The sequence below is a fragment of the Peromyscus leucopus genome, chromosome 14 (assembly GCF_004664715.2).
Source record: "Peromyscus leucopus breed LL Stock chromosome 14, UCI_PerLeu_2.1, whole genome shotgun sequence".
Lineage (NCBI taxonomy): Eukaryota > Metazoa > Chordata > Mammalia > Rodentia > Cricetidae > Peromyscus > Peromyscus leucopus.
In genome coordinates, this window is record NC_051075.1 from 22,674,337 (window position 1) to 22,696,257 (window position 21,921).

At 41.6% G+C, this 21,921-nt stretch overlaps 1 protein-coding gene across 8 annotated transcripts in view; it reads left to right on the plus strand.

Annotated features, from left to right (window-relative positions):
* Window positions 1–21,921, plus strand: part of Npas3 (neuronal PAS domain protein 3) — an 850,947-nt gene that overhangs the window by 401,178 nt on the left and 427,848 nt on the right. For 6 of the 8 annotated variants that reach the window (XM_028869762.2, XM_037210972.1, XM_028869765.2 and 3 more), the window contains one exon: window positions 10,877–10,953. In XM_028869762.2, the coding sequence (XP_028725595.1) occupies window positions 10,877–10,953 (77 nt within the window). Of the gene's footprint in view, window positions 1–10,870; window positions 10,954–21,921 lie in introns of all 8 variants that reach the window. The other 2 variants (XM_028869764.2, XM_028869767.2) reach the window with 1 other exon arrangement.

The window sequence follows — 21,921 nt, forward strand, 5'->3', positions numbered from 1 at the left end:
CCTTCAGTAGGCACTCACGTGAATGATTGACTTGTGTTCTTTCCAGCTAACATCATGTCTGGCACAGAGCAAATCCTTAGTAAAGGTGTGTGAAAAGAATCAACACGGTGGCCTGAATTCCCGTGTTTGAACCTACCACACCGAGGAGACCCCTGACTTCTGGAAAGGGAAGCAAGGCAGCTGAGGGATGAATTAAAATGACTGGCTAGTGGCAAAGTCCATCCTCATCAGAATTCTAGTTCTGTTGCACAGTGCGGATTTTTGGCAAGGGATGCAGATTCTTTTTCAGAAACTGCTGATTGATTGCACAGTTGTCCCCACTTCATTTGCAAACCTTCATTATCTCTTTTTCCTTTCCTCCCTCCGTCTGCATTTAGAAGGGGTGGAGCTGCGGATAATTCCACAAGGCAATTTTTGTGAATAAACTCACTAACTGGCTGCTTCTTTCAGTCTCCCAGTCTCCGAGCAGAATACAAGTGTCTGCTCTCGCTGGAGATGCTGTCTCTGATTCCTCCTTGCATTCATTCATTTGGTTACTTACTCATTCATCTAAGGAATCAGTTATTCCACCCTACTGATGGTGCAGGGTCTATTTGAATATTTGGTTCTTGTCTGAAGCAAGAGTTCATGACATGAGACCCATGGCTGGCTTTCTCTGGAAGTTTCCATCATTCCCTGGACAAAGTTTTATGTTTGGAAGAGGGTTTGTTAAACAGCTTTGTTATTCAGAGAAAGAAATGCTAGAAACCTCCAGAACCTTTCTCTAAAGACATGAGGTCAGCCTTGAATCTAAGCAGCAGGTCAAGTTTTCTTAATATGTTTCATGGGATTGATGACTACCCAAATGTATCTGCCTATGCTGCCCTGGTTCCAAGCCTGGCTGTCTTATGAACCTGTTAGCCAGTCTGCATACTCCAAATGGTGTTCATCTCTCCAGTTTCCTTTTAAACTCCACCCAACTTTGGGGCTTTCGGAAATCTGGGGATCTTCTGTTAGTTGGACTCACACCCAGTTACCACTGATAACCCTGCAGTCTTTGTTTAGGTGAAATCCAAGGGGAGGTGGTGGGACAGAAGAACTGTTTTTGGTTTCTAGCAGTGGTGGCTGTATGTGGTTACCTAATCAAATTATGTCGGAGGCATTCAGCCTCATAAAGTGAATGCCAATTAGGGCTGGAACAGGGCAAGAGTGACTCCTTCAAGGGAAAACTCAGTGGGCAGTTGCCGATACTTGGAGAATTGCTGCTGGCTCTTTGCCCGAGAGTGTGGGAAATGTTTGTGCTGGTTTGAGACCCTGATTGCAGTTAGCGCCACAGGGTGGGCGGTGACACGGTAGCTGTGACATCATACTTTAGGAAAGGCGGGAGCTGGTGACAACATACACGGAAGAATTCCTACTCTTCCGGTTAGTCCTGGATAAAGATAGGCAGCAGGAGATCGTCTTCAGCTCTGGCCTCAGCTTTCAGTAGAAGTGGATGCTGTGTGCTGAGCTATCCCATGCGGTGGCTATCCTGCTGGGTGCTGTTCATTCATTCACTATTTATTTTGTTCCTTCTGTGCTCTGGGCCCCATTCTGACTGCTAGACTTTTAATAATATAACTGAAACCCTCCGGCTTGTGAAGGTAAGAGCTGGTGAGGGGACAGCTACTATGCAAATAAGTCACAGGAAGATTCGAGTAGGGTGGGGCACATTGTAAGTCCTCACGATTGCTCTGAGAGGCATTGACTGTTTTGACAGAAGAAATTGAGGTCCATGGAGCCTAATTTCTCAGTAAGACCCAGCTAGTTTGGGATAAACAGAATTTAACACTGAATTTGATTGGCTCCAGAGCCCAAATCCTTTCTTCTTTGCAAAGCTGCCTCCCAGTAATATGAGCCCTCCCAGCGAACCCCCTCCCCCGGCAGAGGGGATAGGCAGCCTCTGGAAATGAGTCAGACATCCCATATAAGGTACCTGAGTCAGCACTGTACTACTCAGACGTCTAGATGGTATGGTAGTCTGGTAAGTGATTCAGTTGCCTCACACAGTACTGAGCTGAATGCCACAGTGGGATTGCGTGCTCTGGAGACTACAGTGGAAGCGGTGGTGTGGAACTGATGTAGAAAGTAAAAGTGAACTGAGTTGGTCCTTCTGGGTGAGGCGTTGTGACTGTTGAGCTGCAGGGAAGAGTCTCAGGAAGGCTGGAGTGTAGTGGAGGTCCAACCCTGCGAGTGTCTGATGGGGTGGCCGTCCTAGGGTGATGTAGCTTAAAGAAAAGAACAGGGAGCAGACAAGGTGATGAGGCCCTAACCTGCCATGTACAGCCGTTGCCTTTGTGTCTGACAGTGGACCCCAGAGGCCTGACCACGGCAGTTCATCTGTCATGCAAACTCACTGCAGACTTCCCTTTCCCCCACTCCCCCATCCTGGCTTCGTTCACCCATTTGCTACATTGTATTCCTCTGCCCGTCTGTACATAGTATTCTGCTTCTCTGGAGAGTCGGCATGGTACCTTCTCATTAGTATGCATTTTAACACAATGCCTGGGCACAGCAGAGGGCCTCAACAAATACTTTGCATAGATGCTTTTACCTTCTTTTAGGAATGGGAATAGGGACTTGCAATTAGGTCAACGAGGCTAGTGTCTTTCGTACCGCATGCCTCTATTGAGTTATCGTAGGAGGATGGTTGAGCGTTGGAAATGGATCAGAGTGACCTGAAGAGCAAGTGCAGGTGTTCTTTGACCCAGCCTTCCCTGGCCCAAAGCTTTGCGAACTGATGGTTCCTCTGGCAGAGAAAAAAGTTACTCAGCATGCTGCCAGGCATGGATGTGGCCCAATAGCCAGAGAGAAAAGGAAGAGCAAGAGACGGGAAGGGGGAGAGAGGGAAAAGAGAGGAGAAGGAAAGGATGGAGGAATACATGAATGAAGAGAGAAAACAGGGCGGGAGACATTGCCTTCTTTTTCCCACAGTAGAAAACAAGCTGCTTCCTACAGATCTGAGGTTTTTTTTTTTTTAATCCCCCTTTGTATCTGTGGCCTGGGAAACCCAAAGGCTGATGGAATCATGAGGGTGTGCCTGACTTACCTCAGTATTTGGAGCAGGTGACGTAAAAGTCATAACATAAAGCTTTGGGATCAGATTGAGAGAAAGGAGGCAACTGTTGGGGCCTCTTTGTTTACCAGCCATGCAGCTAGCACAGGCTGACTGGTAATGGCCACCCCTCTGACTGGGAGGCGGAGCCTGCATCTGTCTGGAGGCACTGCAGCTGGGAAGCAGCACTCTTAGAAAGACTGTTTGCAAAGTGAGAGGACAAGAATCTCACCGCCCAACCTCCCAAGGGACAGCACCAAACCTGACTCCCGTAAGAAGTTTATAGTCTGAAAAAAAAAAATTCAGTGTGTTCACGGAAGGTGCGTCCCTCCAACTAAAGGACAAGCTCGTGCTGTATTCAAATCCCCGAAGTGGGCATCTTCTTTGTTTTCCTATGGAGAGCTATGGGTCAAGGAAGATGTGATACCTTCCTGTGAGAGTTGCTCCAAAGCCCTGTCCCAAACACCTGGAGCAGGTGGTCTATAGCATGGTGTGCTCCTAAGAAGAGGAGTTTATCCAAGATGAGAGACCTGTCTAAACTACAGGCTGATGTCTGGACAGGAAACTGAGTAACAGTCTGTCAGGATGGTGTGTAGGCCTCTAGCTTTCCACATGACCCATATGCTCTTCCCAAATACATGTGTCTGCATCCCTCAGGGAACTCTGTCTGGGTCATTGTCAGGTCCTGAGTCAGGAAGAATGCCTGTCTCCCAGAGAGGCTCAAGGTGTATTTGCTACAGTATCCCTGAGCTAGAATAAATGAGTTCATATTATCCTGCTGAGTTCATATGCAATAAAACTCAAGAGCCTGTCTCCTGTTTCTTCATCCTGTTGCCCCTTTTTAACTTCCCCCAAGTTGAGAGCAACCCAACACTTGCTGTATCTCTGGGAATCTACAGGAAGGAATTGGTTGTTGGTTTGATTGATTTTTTTAACCTTGTATTTATTTTGTAATGAAAATTTAGAAACTCTAATTTCCTCCATTGTATGAAGGAATTGAATTGTTAACTCTAATACATCCAAAAGCAAGTTTATGAAGCCAGTAAATATACCCAGAAACATTGTGATTTCCTTTAAGTAGTTCTGGATGAAAGTCCTTAATAAACAGTACCATATATATACATTGTGTGTATATGTTTATTTTAGTTACACATGCAGTTGTTTTAAAATAATTTAAAAAGTGAAATTGTAGTGAGTGAGTGATGAGTACAATTTATCAAAAAAAGTTCTCTTAGAATTTGTAGCAATTATTTTGGGGGTCTTAGAAAGATAAAGCATGATCTTGAGCCGGGCTATGGTTGGTTGCACACACCGTTGATCCCAGCGCTTGGGAGACAGACGCAGGACAGATCTCTGAGTTCGAGGCCAGCCTGGGCTACAGAGAGATGCCAGAATAGCCAGGGCTACACAGAGAAGCCCTGTTTCAAAATAAAACAACCACAAACAAACAAACAAAACCCATGATCTTGAAGGGTTGCTCCTCTCTCGTATCCCCTGGCATCTCTAAAGGAACCTGTCATGTACCTCACGCCCTGGGGCTCAGCCCAGCTATGGACCATGCCTGTGTTTCCCCGAGGATACATCCGCAGAGACTTTGATGGTGAAGGGCGCCCTGAGGTGCTGTCACTCCAAACACTGCTTCAGCTACTGCCTTAAGAATTCCATTGTCAAGGGAAAACGTAGGTTCTCCCATCAAGTGCTGACCACCCTGTAAATGACCTTCTGAGGACCTTACAATGAGCGATCCATGTAGGAACCCCCAGATTGTTAGGCAAAGGCCATTTTATCATCTTGTTAGCTAGAGGTGTTGCGATGCCTACCAAGGAACTCTTATCACCTCCAGTGGAAATGAGAAGTGAGATGCGGGAAGGGAATATTTTAATGGGAGCCTTTCCACCACAATGAAGCTGTAATCTGTTGATGATCAAGTATAGGAAAACCTGGTGAGGAGAGACAGGGAATTTGGATGCCGTTTCACACTTCATACTATGCCAGTTTGAAACGGAAAATTGCAAGCAGTTTTGCAGACATCATAGGAACACAGTCAGTTCTGAAAGTGAGAAGTAGTACCATTCTCCTCACTAGCCAGGCCTCTTAAACACGGGAATTTCCCTGATGCTGTGGTGGTTGGAAGCAAACCAAGCATGGTTTCTTTCCTCCCAGTTCAGCCACCCATTGGCAAGCACTAAAACTTCCAGGCATACTGTCCCTCATTTTCTCAATGCACTCAACCCATACTTAAATTTCCCCAATGCATTCAATCCATACTTAAAATGTGGAATAAATTTAAATGTGTTGCATCAGAGAGCTTTCCAATTAGCATAAGACTGCTTAAAGTTTCAATTATTTCCTGATGATTAAATATCTCTTTTTCCTGGATTGATAGTACTCTATAATGTGTGATAGGTTCTGGGATTCAGATTATGAACTTTAAAAGAAAATTGAAATGTGAATTTAAAAATAAGTTCCAGCATATAGGGAGAGTTTTCTTCTTGTAATTATTTTTAATTTTTTAAGGTTTATTTATTTTATTTCATTTCATATGTATGAGTATTTGTTCTATATGTACATATGTGCATCCCAAGCATGCCTGGTGCCAGTGAAGGCCAGAAGAGGGTATCAGATCCTCTGGAACTGGAGTTAAAGATAGTTTTGACCCACCATGTGGGTGCTGAGAACCAAACCTGGGTGCTCTGCAAGAACAGCCAGTGTTCTAAACCACAGAGCTATCTTTATAGCCCCTTATTTTTATTTTATTTTTTATTTTTTATTTTTTGAGACAGTGTCTCTCTATGTAGCCTTGGCTATCCTGACACTCACTATATACATCAGGGTGGCCTCAAACTCAAAGATCTTTCTGCTTCTGCCTCCAGAGTGCTAGGATTAAAGGTTTATACCAGCGTGCCCAGCTCTTGTAATTATTTTCAGTTGGACCTTCAAATACCTGATTAACAGTGCAATAACTATTTTTCTTCTCTGACCTAAATTTTAAATGGTAGCAACTAATCTTGGTGAGAGCACTTTGCTAGAACCTTCTGAGTATTGGTTTTCAATATTTGCCAGATGTGTAGCCTGAGAACACCACGAGTTTTTCACAGTGCACTTGGCCTTTCAGTTGCAGCTTTAGTTATAGTCCTGCTGTGAGTTAATCTGGTACTGAGCCCTGTTCCCATGCCTTTTCTCCAAACTGGTAATTCCCTGTGTGTAAGGCATACTCAAAATACCAAAGAGGCTAGTGAAGTGGAGGAGGTTGTAGGCCCTGGGTAGAACTGTGTGGGCTACATTCAGACTTAGAATTTTGTCTAATGTTACATGAAGATGTGGAATTTCTCAATAGTCACACAGACAGACAGACCACACACACACACACACACACACACACATCTGTACCTTATAAACTATTATAGACCCCAAGAAAAGCTTTTCTGGCTCCCCTGTGTGGGCCACTAATTGAGATTCTTCAAGGGAAACCCCTTTTCTGTTCCTGGTAGCCATAGGAAGACTCATTAAGCATTCTGTCCTTCATTCTCTCCCAGACCCTGGCTTTGCTGAGCCCAAGTGCTACAGCTCAGGGAGTGAGGTCTGCAGATGCCTTTAAGCTTGTCCTTTGGGCCACACTTCCCCCAAACTCAGTGTGGGAACAGAGATTGCTCCATGCATGAAGGATTCAGAGGGCAGCCTTGGGAGGTGGCCAGGCACAAGGCTGGCCTTTTCCCCAGGTGGGGGGAATCCATTCTTATGAGGTTGCCAGTTCTCAACTTAAGGGCAGCATTGGCTTGGGAGCTGGGTCACTGAATTAGGAAATGGGGTGAGATTGACTTCAAATGAACTTCTTGTCAACCAAAGCCTACTTTTCCCTGTGTGACACTCTTCACGGTGGAAGACCTTTCTCCTTTCTTGAGTGAACCCTTCTTTGGCAGCAGGCTCTCTGCAGCTCTCTGCCTGTGGTTGCCCCTTGCATTATGAACTGTGCTGGTGAGGGCCCTGCATGCAGAGGGCTGGGGAGGAAAAGGGCAAAGCAGGCCTCAAGGCAACCAGAGCCCAGGACTTCTCTCCTTTCATTATGTGTGTCTACTGAGCTGTCCTGTTTCTACTTCTAATGGATTCTTCCATGGCAAGTTGACCTTTTGGCTGAATAGGTCAAACTCCCACTGAGTGCTAATCCCCAGCCTTCCTCACTTTATCCCTGGAGGCATGGAGCACCAGTTCAGAACATGACTGGACAGGTGGGGTATATTTTTGACAGAGGGTTGTTTTTTTATTGCACAGAATTAATTCTTAGGGAGCACCACGTGTGGTTATAGCAGGATCCAGAGTGGAATATTTTGGCTGACATTCTTGAGGGGCAAAACTAATTTTTTAAGTCTGTGTTTTAAACTGGTTTCCCCGGATGCCTTCTACCTTCTGATGAGAGCTGGGCCAAGTGCCTCGTCCTCACAGCTTCTCACATCTCTAGGGATTTCTGAAACATAAGACCAGGATTTCCTAAGTTAATTTCTTTGAAAAAATGCTTTCCCCTGTACATTTCTTCCTTTTGAAAGCTCTAAAACTCTGGGTGCTTCCTTTTCAGCCTTTATAAAATATGAGATAATGGTGCTTTTTTAAGGATAATTTTATGCTGGGCCCAGTCTTAAGCAACAGATTTTCTTGTATTTGTTAACGGAGTCCCAACACTAGTCCCACTTCCAAGTTAGAGATTCTCAGCATCCAGTGGGCACTTAAGCAGATGTTGAAGAGAGTTTTAGGTTGAAGTATATGGTGTGCTTGCTTTCTTTGAACCGTTCATATATGCTGTTCAGACTACTCATCTCTCCTTTCTGTGAGTTAGTGGCAGTCTTCACAGACAATGGAAAGTGGTCTCCATTTATTTAGTAATGTTCTGCTTATGAGTGTTTTTATGAATTTAGTGCTCTTTCAATTTCAAAAAGTAGTCACTTAACTAAATAAACTGATAAATGAAGTTTATCAGCAGGTGGAATGAAAAATAAGTCTAGTACCTTGGCACTAGGTTGTGTGGGAGCTACCAAAGGAACTTGGAAAGTGTAACCTTTTAGAAGCGAAGAGACAGGGACATATTCACCAAGCAGGTTACCGTGCTAAAGACAGTAGACCTCACTGAGGTCATGCCCTTTAGTCCTCTTGGCATTCATGATACTCTGCAAACACAGTGATATTAATGCAGGAAAAAATAGAATAACTGTTTCCATTGTCCCAGCATTGTAAGTCTACCAATTCTCAAAATGGGGAGTACCAAAGGAGATGTGCAGGAGAAGTCCATATTTAACATCTATTCAGTTACCAATAATGCCAGAGTTAAAGCAGGGCTCCTACCAGGGGCGTAATGGGCTCCTGTTTAACATATTTATGTTGGCTGTAAAATTAGGAGCTGTCATTACAGCCCCACATCACCTGCATAAGTGCAAAACAGATAAATCAAGAGGAGTTCCAGCGTCATAAAAACGCCATTGAGTAGAATAGCATGAAACCACTTCCAGAATACTGGGATATTGTGCTAGCTTGTGCTGGGATGCACGCTGAGGCTTCCGGAGGATTTGGAGAACAAAGAATAACTGCTTGGGTCAGAGTCAAGGATGTGAGACCTGATGAAGACATCCTTTTGTAGAACAACCTGAGCACTGGTGAAGGAAAGGCAGGAAGAGAAAGGCCAGCGGAAGCCAGGCTTGCATAATCCCTGTGCATTATTCAAGACAACTGTTTCTGGGGCTTCTAGAAGCATTTGAGCTGCCATCTGCTGTTGCTAGAGCTTGTCTTGTGGGCCTTCTAGTAAATAAAGGCTTCCTTACATTCCCTGGGAAGCTGGAGGGCTCTCTCAAGTCACTGGCTCTGGTACTTTCAGTCCCACCTTATTGAGTTATTCATAGAATACTTTCTGTTATCTGAAGTCCAACATTAATCCTACTTTAAATGGCATGCAGTTATTTATTTCACGGCTTGTGATCGAAAATCTCCCCCAATTCTGAACTATTAATAAACTCTGAATCATAATTACTGCCTCTAAAAGGGAGTGGACATTTTAGAAGTTTTTCAGCTCTCCCCTTCTCCCTCCTAAAAACCACCCATCCCCATAATCTTAAAAAAAAAAAAGCTGCAGATTTTATTCATGTGGGATCATTCACACCAAGCTACCATAATGTGCAATTAGCACTCCGGAGACTGAAAACAGTATTCAGCAAGACAGCTGCATTATCAAAAATGCCAAAGGAGTTTTGAAGGGAGGAATGTGCATGTTAGAATAGAAAATTAATCAGAAGCACATGCACACACATACACAGCAGTGCTACTTAAATGTATTTAAATATGAAAAAGTAAAATCCTATGTCTGCACCTATGATAAAGATTAATCTCAGCAAAGAAATGAGATTTCTCCCCATTTGAAAATTATTAGTTGTATGTTTTACTTCTGAAGGAAACAGGGATATGGGACTCGAGTTTCCAGCTGGAATATTCTTTAATAATCATCACTCTTCAATTATATTTTATACATTTTTCCATTGAGAAAATGTCTCCTTCCCTTTTCTCTTGTAGCAGCACTGGCACTTGGCACTCATGCTATTTTCAAAGTGCCTTTCAGATATGTCCTCTTGGTAATTAGAGTAGGCTTCCTGTGTCTACACGGCACAGTAATTGTGTGCATTTGTGTTGTAACCCTACTCAGCTCTCGTTAGGAGCGATTGATGTGGCAACCAAAATGAAGTGGCATTCCTCTAGGCCGATTGACAGAACTGTCTTGTCCACCAGCTGAAAGAGGCTTTAGCTGTGAGGAAGCAAGGGCTTTCGACTTTGTTTCCTCTTAGTACCTGGGTGTGAAGAAGCAGGACGATCATGGAGAATCTTTCTTGTCAGAAATGTAGAAGAGCTCTAAACAAGTCCTTTCTTAAAACTCTGTAAAGCAAACAGGTGTTTACAATACTTGAGGATCTAGAAGAAAGAATAAACACCCCATAGAACAGCGAGCTGGCACTGCACATTTAAAATACTGGAAAGAAAGAACCCTCAGTTTGGGGTTCCATCCATGCTGTGTCTGTGTTGGAAGTGCATGTTTGTTATGAGGTCTCTTGGAGTGGCAGGTGCCACCCAGCAGGCTGCCCCTCAAGAAGGAGAACAGTGATGATTGGCATCTCCAGACCAGAGACAGCCACTGATGGAAGTGTGTGCGGACCAGGATCCATCGGAACTGCTTGCTGGCTTTGTAGAATAGTCACATGAGTACTCAGAGATATGGAACCCACTCTTCTTGACACATCTCACCAGTGTAAATGCCCCTTAAAGAAACTCTGTCCTCTGACACATGACTCTTTGTAAGTTGTGATGAACTTACATATTAAAAAATACTAGATGTGTCCTGTTTGGGATTTTAGAGTTTATCTTGCTCTGGCATGGAGTGGAGGTTGGGACTATTGCTACTTATACTTAAAAATAGCAATGCCATAGTTTTTGGGAAAAACTATATTCATTTGTTCTGAAGAAATATGAACATTTGTGTGTTTTTACCTCAGTATAGGAAAAACTATCTAAAAGGTAAAATTTTAAGTCTGGAGTGTTTTGAGTTTTTGCTTGTGTGTTTGAAGTTTGTAGATACTGATATCCAGACGAAACTTATACTTAGGTTCAAACAGCTCAGAACCCAAAGGGACAGTGGGTAGTGTTTCTTCCAGAACTCACTGATGCTGTAAGGAGTGGTAATGCAAATGGAGGGAGATTAAGCTGAAAATTTGACATCAGAACTCCAACTCAACTGTTTTTCTTCTTCTTCTTCTCTCTCTCTTTTCTTTCAAGTTATAGGTGCACAGCGAAGGCGGAGCCCCAGCGCGTTAGCCATTGAAGTATTTGAAGCACATCTGGGAAGCCACATTTTGCAGGTACCCCTAAAACATCTTCCTTCCATCTTATCAAGAAAATCTCATAATCTTCTTGTCCATGTTTTTAATTTCTGATACATATTTGATTACTGTTACTTTATCCTGGAATTCACAAATTCTTATGAATTTGGTTTTTTTTTTCCTTTTTAGAAAGCCATTCCTTGAGAGAAAATTAATGAGAAAGGGAGGGCAAGTATTATCTGTGCTGTAATAATTTAGATGAATTGTACTCAGCTGATGCACAGTGTGTAGTGACGGGCTGTTCCCAGAGTGATCATGTGTGTGTCCTCTGAGCTACATATTGCTTTCCAAAGAGCAGAGTTTTGTTGTGAAAGTGCTGTGGCATTTGTGTGTGTGTGTGTCGTCAAACTTCAGTTCTTTGCTTGAGTTTGTATTTGTTAAATGCTTCCAGTCCCAATGTTTGCCTCCTCAAATTAGAAAATTGCTTAGTGTGAATTTTTAAGCCTCTATTTAAGTAAGGGGCTCTAATAATAATTGGTTTTGCTGGCACATTTCATGATAAATAAATGGGAAAGGTACTAGGATGAGGCTCTAGTTCTCTAGTGCAGAAGAAAATCAATCCCTGGCTGAGCATTTTACTTAACTGTCTTACTATCATCTTAAGATTATACCATCTGTTTATTGCATCCACCTTCACCCTTGGATCACTGTTCCACGTTGTCCAGAATAACATTTAGAAGATGTTGTGACGCTTTCTAGATTCTTATCCATTCAGAACTAAGCAAATGAATAGCCAGAAGATGGCCCTAAGTAGCATTGGATCTAGAAGGTTATCCCCCTAAATTTTGTACACTAGGAATACATTCCAAATTTCTTCTTGAGAAAAGCCAGGTGTAGTCACAGCTGTTAGTTCTCTAGTCCCTTGACTGATAACTTGGGAATCCTGCCCCCATGTGTATTCAAAGAAAATATTCTCCATCTCCACCTAGATTTACCAAGTCTGCTGGGTAAAGGAAAGAAATATGTTCTCTCACAGGCCTCCTGCAAGAATTTTGTTGTGTGAAAAATCATAGCCTACAGTTGAAAATTTAAGGCACTGCAGTGTCTTGCCTTAATTTTGCCAGAATATTCTGTTTCTGATTCTCATTAATATCTATTATTATCTCAGAAGGGGTGTTTCTTGAGCAACCATAATGGAAGCTGCGTACGTATTTAGAGTTACCTTCACAGTAACTCCAGGTTCATTTTAAGGATACAGAAAGGATCACATTTCTCTTTAGACCTTCTGATTTTTATCTTTTTCTCTCATGTACATGATTTGTTCAGGATTGGGATCTCTATTACATGTTCTATATAGTCTAGAACAAATATATTATTAGATTCCTTTGTGATACAGGGCTGTTGCTACTTAGATTCTGATACATTCAGTCTTAGTCATTGAGACTTAGTCATTGAGAGAGTAGTTCAGACAGTAGCTCTAGATTATTGTTTTCTGAGTTCAAAGTCCTTTACAGGGGTGTAATTTAGAAGTTGCAATAATTTAAAACTAATGGAACAATACGAGTTTGTACTGATTGCAATTTGGTGTAAACACCCCATATAGGGGACTATCCCAAGTACCCGCTCAACACCATGCTTTACTTAGAGAACAAGGGCTTGAAGAGGAGACTGTTGGTTTCTCATTACTTTTGGTTGGTTTATATTGTCCTTAGACACCACACTGTAAGAGAAGCCTTTATAGCTGGGTGTTACTTGGGGGAGACTGAGCACAGTCATGAGCATGACCTAGATATCATGTTACATGAAGAGCAGCGAAGAACCCAGAGAAACTGGAGAACACATAACTTAAAGAAGACAGTACTGCCCTGTCTGTGTATTGGAAGTACTCAATAAAGCAATACTATATAGACAGTGTCCTTGGAGCATAGTGGGAAAAAGGGAATGAATGAAGATTAAAGTTAAAAAAAAATTCTCTTATCATAAAGGTCCCAGATGCACCTGACCACATGTGAACTGTTTGGAGATATTGGGTTTAAGGGGATAGATGGGTGGCTTGATAAATACCATCAAGGTAAGATACTCAAGCACAGGTGAATTATCGGGACTTAAAATTGCCTTGGAAATGAGAGCTTCTCATATCATTTGATTTTTAACATGGTGGTTGTGAGTCGAAGAACAATGTAAGGATCTGCGCAGAACTTTACAGTACTAGACTTAGGGGTGGTCATAGCAAGAAGAGCCCTTGTCAAGTTCTCTTTAGTTATCTGCCCAACTAGCAAGGAAATCCTGTCATCCACAGATGAGTGTCAGTACCACAGCCAACAAAGTATCGGTGTTGCAAAAGCTTAAGATGGCTTCATACATTTTGTTTGGAAAAGATCTCTGGTAGACTCATGAATTGGTGGAATCTGGAGAAAGATTCTTCCTTCCTTTCTGACACTCCCATACCTTGCAAATAGTTAACAAAACCTCTGGCATTCAGATGATGGGTGTGATCCCTGGCCTTATGATTTATAGTAATTTACCATCCCACCAGAGTGTCAAACATTGAACAGAAATACAAAATTCACTACATGGGGCTGTTGTTTTGAATTAGCTTACATTCATTTAAAGGAAGGGAATAAGCTTCATAAAATGAGAAATGTTACAGTGGATGAGTATAGTAGGAATCTGAACGAGCCAAGTTCTAATTTGTCCATAAGACATCAAAGATGGGATCTCAAAGTTGTTGATAAATGAGCAGTTTATTAGGCAGAGACAGTAGAATAACATTCCAACCAAAGGCAACATGAGAGGCAAAGAGATGCAGGCAAATGCTCGTAGGTCTCATTTGAAGAACTGTTGTGATGTTTGATGTGATGGTCGGCTCACTTGAGCAAGAAGCGCATTGAATGGTGAAGGTGGAGAAATCATACAAACGACGTGTTACCAGGCCACTGAGCTAACCTGGGAGGTGCAAATTCCCTTCTCTAAATAGTGAGGATCCTGTGGGGAAGATGTTTATGCAAGAAGGAACAAGGAAAGGTTTAGGCTTATCAAAACACAGTATCTAGGAGTTTGGGAGTTGTTAGAACCTGATAAAATAGCCCAAGACAGAGAGTGAAGATGTCTCTGAGGTAGAGCCCTGTGGATGGACAGGAAAGTATAGAACTGAGACCGTCATTGGCACATGGACATTACGGATAAATGAATGTGACAGGGTTGATAACAGACAGACCCTATAGGTTAAGGTAACCTTACCCGATGATCCCTTTCCTTAGGGTTTTTGGAAGACATTTTCTCTCAAAAAGCAGAGCTGATACTAGGAAAGGAGTTGAAATTCTAGGCACAATCTTAGTTTAAAGCGCTGTGGAGCCTAGGGTTGAAAGGGGACTGGGAATTCAAAATCAGTAGAACATAGATGGCCGATAATTATTATCGAGGGATGGATTGAAGACCTGTAGAAGTGATCTGGAGGGAAAAGAGAATTAGAAAAGGCATCTCTGCTACATGTGGTTGGTCAGATGGGAGGCAAGGGAAAGAAGAGACAGGAGGAGGCAGAGGCAGGATTTGATCTTGCTAAAGAAAGGAATTCTAACAACCCCCAGGTAGGTGAGGATAAGTCCTTCAGTAAGATAAACACTCATTGCATAGAAGGATGAGGCATGGAAGGAAAGCCTAACAAGGTCCAGGGAGGAAGGATGAGAATCTCGATGGTTATGGTCGAGTCGAATGACAGCCAAGAAAGTGAAGTCCAGGTAAAATAGTTTTGCATGTGGTGAAAATATGTTTGTATGTTAAGGTTCAAGGAGCAAGCACTTTTTGAGTATTGGAAACTAACTCTATTTCTGTCCTTCTTTATGCAATAAATATCTCATATTCGTATCATCTACCTGCACTGAATCATTTTCATTGATATCCATATATCAGGCAAACATCATGTGAATGTTTCACAGTTTATTTAATCAGTTTCCTGGCACTGGATATTTTGAATGTAACTAAAAATTTCTACTGCAAATACCAACTGTTGTGGGCACAAATGTGCACTCCTGTGTGTGTGTGTGTGTGTGTGTGTGTGTGTGTGTGTGTGTGTGTGTGTGTTTCAATTACAAAAGTGTAGTCCAGGTGGGTAATAGCATGAATGTATTGAAATTTTGCTAGTCTCATATATTATGCTAACTTCCATTTTCTATGTCATCGAGTGCTCATTTTATATGCATACATATGTATGTGTATATGCATATATATGTGTATATATATATATATATATATATATATATATTGCCATGATTATGAACATTTTTAGAGTGTGAGGGAGCTAAGGCATAGGAAAGTTAAATAACTCAAGCCCATGTCTATTTGGGAACCAGAGTTGAATCTGGATCCAGGATACTGCCACAAGGTTAAGATGGTACCCAGAAAACAATAAAGGCAGTCTAAAACACAGTGATACTAAAAGGGGAGAGTTAAGATATTTATAGCTAGAGTGAAGTAGGAAACTGATGAAATTGTAGGGGTGAGGTCACTTCAAAATGCCAGTGTGGAGTTCAGGAAATGCCTGTGACTTCATCACGTGCCAAACCTCTGTGCTACCTGGGTCCGTGGCCGTTTCATTTAAATATAGACCAAGTACCTCATGGGCTTTAGAGATGAAGAAAGGCTGCTTTATTTTGTTTTGGGTGTGTCCATGCTGTCAAGGAAATAAATGCTTTGAATATATCAGTATTGAATTAATATTTAATATTATATTAATACAGTTATTAACATTAATTATTTATAACTATAGTCATATATAATACAATATTAAATAATATTAATATGTTAATATAATAAACTGTATGTTCTTTCAGGAAAAATACTTTGTGTACTTTCTTAAAATTTGATCAAATCAGTAAAATTTGTAAAGGGAAAAATTCTAAACTGTGTGATGATTTTGTTCTGTGAAATTCCCCGCCCCCTTCTCTCAGCATGTCAGATTGTTGTGTCTGATGGTTCAGTGCTGGCACATGCAGGCAAGATTAAGGGCAGGTGTTGTGTGGTGTGTACCTCAAGGGCCCCTGTGCACAGAGCCCTACCACTGATGGCCACCACTAGAATAGACCCAGGGAACCTGCAGTTTTCAAGCGTCTTTAGGACTGAAGCATCATCCGTGGGACAATTACAGGCTCATGGGATGTCAGCCCTGCAAGTGTGAGGCTGTGAAGGAGCCCAAGTCAAGACGTGTAGTTTCTTTGACTTTTATGAGATAGATGGGAAAACACGTGTTGGAAGCTGAAGAGTGCATATTTTATGGCAGGTCAAGGAAGAGTCCCACCCAGCACTCTGGGAGGTCGTTACAGAGACCTTTACCAAAAACATGCATGTGACTATGAATTCGGCTCCTGCTTTTCTAATTCTCTTTGGGTATATTGTTCTTCGTTATGCTTTCCTTCCCATAAGGAAGTACAAGCGGGCTCTCTTGAGGCAGCTCATCAGGTAAAGGGTGCCTGCTGCTCGAGCCTGGCAATGTGAGTTCAATCCCCAGAACCCAGGTAGAGGTGGACGGAGAGAAAGGCCCTTTACAGAGTATCCTCTGACCTACACACACACACACACACACACACACACACACACACACACACACACACACACACACCACACACACACACACACACACACACACACACAAATGAGTAAGGATTTTTTAAAGTACAAATGCTGTTTCTTTTTATTCTTCCAAGATAGGGACCAGGCTGAATATTTACATTTCACTTCATCAAAATTAACACAACACAAGATACCAAATATCATATTTGCAAGTCATAAAATTAACCACTGGAATAGCTTTCCCTCAGGTGCCAGAATTATGAATGGAATGCTTTAATTATCTGTATATTCTTAGCAGAGGGTTTGCTTTTTTTTTACTCTGTAAATAATGTTTATGTCACTGTTGTTGTGATATTGCTTTTTCATGTTCCATATTAATATTGCTATCCTCACCTATAAATATTAAGACAATAAAATCAAACCTAGCACCTGGAAAAGCAGGGTACTCTTGCTTCAAGTAAATGAAGAACCTGTGCTTTTGGCAGAGGATGTTGTGGAACAGGTCTAGAATAAACTAATTCAGGATTTATATTCCAATTGTTTTCCTTGCTTTGAAGTTTAGATAATAGAATGCACCAGAATCATGATTAATTGGTCCATCTTAAAGAATTGTTAGACAAATGCGAACATATGGTTTTCTGCCAGAAAAGTTTTTTTTTAAGTGGCAGATGTCATAAGGAAAAGTGTGTGTGTGTGTGTGTGTGTGTGTGTGTGTGTGTGTGTCTTTGTTATAATCTAAGTACTTTTAGTTACAGTACTATTTTACACTCAGAGATCAGCTAATCACAGAGGAAAAACTAAGGATTCTGGTGGAAAAAAATACTATGGAGACATAGACAGACACTTACAGCAGTGTTGAGGATGGGCAGATGATAATCACACTGTTGTGGTTGAACACTCTTTCAGTCTCCTTCATTTCAGCAAAGAAGATTAAAAGGTCTACTAATACAAGTCAAAAATCTGAGCAAGAGGCTGGTAAATGGCTGTCACTAAATGTTGCAACACAAGCATGTGGACCTGAGTGTCATCCCCAGAACTCGTGAACACCTGGGGATGATGACACACAACTGTAATCCTAGTTCTTGGGAAGGCAGGCAGGAGAATCTCTGCGACCTGGCTGGCTAACCAGCCTAGCGTAATGGCCAGCTCCAGGTTCAAGGAGAGAACTTGCCTCAAACCACAAGGAAGTGATTGATGGAAGAAGGTACCCAGTGTGGGCCACTGGCCTCCACAAACCAGGGCATACCCATACACATCAAACAAAAACAAAAAGCACCTGATCAGATATCTAAGGAGAAGAAAGTGATTAAACCTGCAGTGTACCAAAAACTAATACAAATAGACAAACTATGATTGTGTTCAGGTGCTGGCTGCTTAGTCAGCATTCCAGCTTCCTCTGGGAGTCACGTTTTCAAAGGGACTTGTTGAGAGTGACATTAGGTATACTGCTTTATTGATGAGGCAGAATGTCATCTTTGTTTTACTGGAACCTCTAAGTATCAAACAAAGATCTGTGGGAAACCTACATCCTCAGTCCTGATTGTTCGTAGTGAGGTGGTATCTTCCTGGACATAAATGCTAACATAAAATGATTTCTAATAATAAAGGCATTCTGGATTAATTTCTTCAGTTTCGATAGGGTAAGTTGAGAGAGGTGAATGACCCCACAGTCTTGGTATGATCTGGAATGGTAAGAAAATGTAAAACTAAATATAGAAAAAGAGAAAGTTAGTGAATATATTTGCATATGCAAATTAGCTTAATTGATACTGCTTGCCTCTACAGGGATTTTTCATTACAAACTGGAGTGCTACATTGTTCAGCTCATATTGAGTAATTTAGTAACTAATGAGACCAGTTTGCACTAATTTGCATATGATAAATGAGCTTAATTGCAGTAAATAACTTGGAGGCATAATTACTTAATTTTCCTGTGTTGCACGGCTTTTAAGTTCACGTATGAACAACTCAAGATAATTTTGCATATTTAAATTAGTTGCTTTTAAATTTTCTTGAACAAAAAAAAAAAGAACACACCTTATCAATTGAGCTGTAAAACAATCGAAAGTAAGGGTTGCAGTACTTTTATTTTAAAAGAAGATGAAGAAAAAGCAGAGTTCCTGCCTCTGCTGTTTACCTCTCTCACATCTTTCCTCAAGTAAGTTATCAGTTTGGCATTTAGAAAATGTTTGTAGTAGTATAAGTTAATTTGCAACTTCTCTTAGTGACTGGCCTGGGTTTCTGGATTTGGGTGATTTAAAAAAAAATTGAAATAGAGCTTATGAAAGAGGAGTGACCTGTTTGTGACCTAATTTGGCAAATTCACAATAAGGTGGTGGATTGGCTCTCCCACCTGCAGGGTGCAGCTCACCTTTGTGGCTTCTCTCTATTCAAAGATGATGTTGGTATGGCTCACTGAGCCATATCTGGAAAACAAGTATTATATTTTATCAATGTCTCTAGTCTCAAAATTGAAAAACTGAAGCACTTAAGAGTTGATATCAAACCATTGTTTCATTATTAATGCATTTCATTCAATGTTGTTTTAGGCTTAGAAAAATAATTTATTATTCAAAACCAACAGGCCAAATGAAAGTGCTAGCCATGATTTTGAGAGAATATATAGTTACAAAAGCTGAAAACCTGTCACTTTAGAGAAGTTGAAAACCTGTCATTTTAACATTCCTGCTTTAATTCATTATTTATTAAAGCAAAAGATGACATTAAAGCTGTTGGTTTTTTTTTTTTTTTTTTTTTTTTTTTTTTAATGTGGGAAAAGTTAACTCATGAAGCTTTGCTCTAAAAGCTCCCATACCACAGAGTCACAGAAAGCATAAAGTAAGTCAGGGTAAGGGGCTGGAGTAAGTACTAATGTAGTGTACTTGGACTGCCAAGTCTGAGTCCTTTCCATATGGTGCTCGGAAAGCAAATGGTTAATAGGAGAATGAATGCACAAACTTTATCCAACAGCCAGCACCCAGGCCTGTCTCACATCCCCCCCTCAGTTGTCATCAGCATCTTCTGGGCACAGGAGAGGGTAGACAGACTCGTTTAATGTAGATTTCCACATCCAGCCAACTTGAATTCACATCCCAACTGGCTCCTTTTGAAGTGCATTGTAGCCCTGAGTGTGCTTCCAATTCTGAAAATGGAGGAAGCAGTAGTAGGCATCGTCTCATACCTGGGTTGTAAAATTTTATAAACATCTGTTGGTAGTTTTATCTCTGTGTTGGATAATCTAGGATAATGTCTATGTTTTTAAGAAATATGGGAATGCCTATCAAGAATATTTTCAATATAGAAATATAAGAACATTACCAATAAAACCCTTTTTGGTGAAAGGATAATTTTTCATTGCATACAACAAAATTGGTTACATTATTAGTATTGGCGTTAGGTAGTATATGCTGCTTCAGAGAAAAACATGGAAAATTTTACCTCAGATGACAGTCTTTATCTTGATAACCAAGCAAACTGTCAGAATAGTCTATTTAAAGGCAACGGGTAGAAACAGAGCTTGTAAAAAGATTCCAGAATCAAATTATCCTTTAGAATAAATGTGACTGGCTGCTATTCCTAGATCCTAATCTTTCAATTGCTTAGAAAAATGAGAACAACCCACCAATCAGAATTCAAGGAGAACTAGAAGGTAGGTCCAGTCACCACCCCTTGATGTAAGTTATGTTAGCATGACATTAAGTCTTCATGTGACGTGTCCTATGTTGACTACACAGCATTCATCATCTGACATGTCAGAAAGTATCCATCCATGCTCTCATCCGATGGAGAATCCTTCAGAGGAATCTTGGGGTAGATATACATATCATCTGGGCTTTATGGACATTGATGACTTTGATTTGCAGAATAAACATTTGCCATAATTTACGGAGAAATACTGTGAGAAGTGTGGGTAGATGATAGGGTTGGAGTTAACTTGCTGTAGAGGGAAGTTAGAGTTATTTGTCCAGTTGACTGAAACTAGAAAATGGGTCTTTGTAGCCACAAATCTAATTGTGTCGGGTGCCCTGGAAATGAGACAACAAATAAGAAAGCAGAAAGCTTAGTCCAGGACATATTTTCTGAACACCTAATAAGTATCTGATAGAAGAAAATGCGGTAATACAAAAATGAGTCATAATTTTGCTTCTTAGTGACCCACTTTGAGCATAGACTCACAATAGGAAAATCGACTAACACAGTTCCTTTTTGGGGGGTGTGTGTGTGTGTGTGCCTGGATTGCATTTCTGCTCTTCATTCTATGACCTTGACAAGCAACGTCAACTCCTCACACGTCAGTTTCTTGAATCCCAAATGGAGATTACAATACGTCTTACTTTGCAGAAGGCTACAAGAGCTGCATGAAATGGATATACAGGGTGCCTGCCTTAGATGAGATGAACACACAGGATCTGATCACCAGCAATCCCTTGCCATGGCCACAGGTTCCCACAGTCCATGCCCTTCACTTGCACCTTTTAAAGTTTGGTGTTCATGTAAGTCCTCCGGGAGGGGCTGAGAGTCGCAGCTGCACTTTGACAACGCATGTCTTCTCTTAGCACAGTCACACACGGTAGAGATTAGGAAATGGGGACAACATTGACACTGTGATGGGCATGTCTTGATGGGGTGCTCTGGGGAGCCTGCTGTCTGTGAGACATGGGGATAGCATTCACTCTGATTGAGGCGCTAAGAGTGAGTGAATTATTTGGAGAATAAAGTGAGATAGACAAATATATGATCAGTTTAAAAATGAACAGATGCCTTAGAAAAGCATGATATTGGGCTATAATATAAATGGATAGTTTTGTCATTTTTTGTTTTGTTTTGTTTTGTTTTTCGAGACAGGGTTTCTCCATGTAGTTTTGGTGCCTGTCCTGGATCTCACTCTGTAGCCCAGGCTGGCCTCGAACTCACAGAGATCTGCCTGGCTCTGCCTCCCGAGTGTCGCTTGAGTTTTCCTGCCTTTCCCACAGTCAGGACAAATCTCTGCCCGCCAGTCCCACAGCCGCTCAGACCCAACCAAGTAAACACAGAGACTTTATATTGCATATAAACCGTATGGCCGTGGCAGGCTTCTTGTTAACTATTCTTATATCTTAAAGTAATTCATTTCTATAAATCTATGTCTTAAAGTAATCCATTTCTACAAATCTATACCTCGCCACATGGCTGGTGGCTTATCAGCGTCTTCACATGCTGCTGGTCATGGCGGCGGCTGCCGTGTCTCTCTTCATGGCGGCGGCTGCAGCGTCTCTGGTCATTGCGGCGGCTGCAGCAGCTCCTTCTGCCTTTCTGTCCTTTTATTTCTCCTCTCTGCTAGTCCCGCCTATCTTTCCTGCCTAGCCACGGCCGATCAGGTTTTATTTATTAACCAATCAGAACAACTTGACATACAGACCATCCCCCAGCACAGCCAAGTGCAGACCATCTCAAACACCTGCA